This window comes from Amaranthus tricolor, chromosome 9 (assembly GCF_026212465.1).
Source record: "Amaranthus tricolor cultivar Red isolate AtriRed21 chromosome 9, ASM2621246v1, whole genome shotgun sequence".
Taxonomy (NCBI): domain Eukaryota; kingdom Viridiplantae; phylum Streptophyta; class Magnoliopsida; order Caryophyllales; family Amaranthaceae; genus Amaranthus; species Amaranthus tricolor.
The window spans coordinates 23,290,360-23,292,312 of NC_080055.1; the positions used below are offsets into that span (position 1 = coordinate 23,290,360).

At 27.0% G+C, this 1,953-nt stretch overlaps 1 protein-coding gene across 1 annotated transcript; it reads right to left on the bottom strand.

The window, feature by feature from the left end:
* Window positions 1-338: 338 nt before the first annotated feature.
* Window positions 339-1,458, bottom strand: LOC130823690 (auxin-responsive protein SAUR76-like). Its single transcript, XM_057688421.1, has one exon. It carries the CDS (start codon window positions 1,291-1,293, stop codon window positions 874-876), a length of 420 nt encoding a protein of 139 aa, XP_057544404.1. The 5' UTR covers window positions 1,294-1,458; the 3' UTR covers window positions 339-873.
* Between the last annotated feature and the right edge of the window lie 495 nt (window positions 1,459-1,953).

The following is a 1,953-nucleotide window of genomic DNA, read 5'->3' on the forward strand; positions in this document are numbered from 1 at the left end:
AATTGCTCTCTTTAAAACATTTTGATTGATAGAGAACTAATTGCAAAAGGTAGCAATAGGAGGGGTTTCAAATTTTAATATCTTGTTATTGAAATTTCTTTGTTATTATTAAGTATTTACATTTCTTTTAATTTAAATACAAATGCAACTAATTTTATATATTTATGTACAAATTTTTCTCATGATTAATCAAAACATTATATGAATAAAAGAAAAAAAAACGTTAATCATTTGATCAACCCTTAATTCTATCAACTACTCAATTGCATGATCTAAAAAGTGATCATTATTTGTTTGGAAATCAAAAATAAACAAGATTATAATGATATTATTATATATAATACAATTGTTACAAAGTTGAGAATTACAATGCCAAGATATAAGGTTTTCATTATAAGGAAAAATTCGAATTAAAATATAAAATCAACTTAATCGAATAATCACCCTGTAATTTAACCATTCACCCATTTTTATACACATAAAAATGTGTCATTTTAATAGGATGAGAAAAATTTACAGAAGCTTTAAAATATGTAATTTAAAAATAAAAAAAGAAAAAGAAACACAATTTACCTCAAAAAATAAAATCTAAAATAAATACACTTGAATTTCTCCTTAATACTCCATATGTTTGGCTCTTATTTTGCACCTTGAAATTTAATAAAAAGGAAAATTGAGTTGGAAAATGAGATGACAAAAAAAATAAGTAGATCGGATGATAGAAAGAAATAGTTAAGATGGAAAGAGTATAAATTTGTGAATGAAACTAAAAGAAAGATAGGGGACCATTCCCATAAAAAGAAACGTGTGCAAAATCAATCAAATAAATTAAAATGAAAAGTAGTGCAAAATAAGAGCTACTGATAGGAGTAATTAGCATGCATAGAAATCCACAAGCTCATCCAAAGACTCAGGTTGAGGGTCAGCATTTTCAAGCATCCAAAGCATATGTTCAAACAACACCACCTCACATTCCACAAAAACCTCCTCATCGCCGCCATAACCACCGCCAATCGACCGCTCTACGAGTTCTCGAAAAAGCGGGTGATCAATAACTTCCGAGCTAACCATGTATCTCCGGCGAGATTTTCCGACGTACACCGGACAAAGATTATTACCCGAGAAAGATTCCGGTGATGATGAATCATAAGAGAAGTTTGAGTTTGAATTAACATTTGATGATGATGATGATGATGAACTTCTCCTACTTAAACTTTGATGTTGATTATGATGATTAAATGATGTTTTTTTTATGGATTGCATTTTCTTGAGAAATTTTCCAAGTTTTGTCATAATGTTTGTTACTTGGAAACAAAGTAATGAGAATATAATGAATAAAAATGAAGAAAAATTATTATTGAGAGATTTTGATTTTATTCAATTTTAGGAGGAAGATGAAGAAAAATTGGTTGAGAGTTTTGGGTTATTTATAAAAAGTAGAGGGGAAAGAGATAGAGGAGTTTGGTAAGGAAGAAGAATTTTAATAAATTATTTGTTGGGTATAAGATTTAATTTCATGTTATAATAATACAAGTCATACTGTCTCATCATGAGACTGATTTATATAATTAGTCTATTTTTGTAATTAATTGATCACTTAAAATTTTATGTTATAATAATACAAGTTAGTTTATGTAAGACAGGATCACCTTGAGACTGACTTATATAATTAATCTATTTTTGTAATTAATTAATCACTTAAAATTATAAATAATTACTTTAAGATATTAAATATACATGTGTCAACTCAATAAAAATGGTCTAATTATAACATGGTCTATTTAAGAATTTGTGATAATTATAATAATAAAATTTAGTAGTAGTACTACCTAATTAGTAATTAGTCATAATGATAATAATTGTGGATTAGTGAACAAGTAAAAGAGTGGCTTGTTTGTCAAGTGGGTATTTTGTTTATTTTAAGAAGTGGTTAGAGAAAGAGCAAAGAAGAAG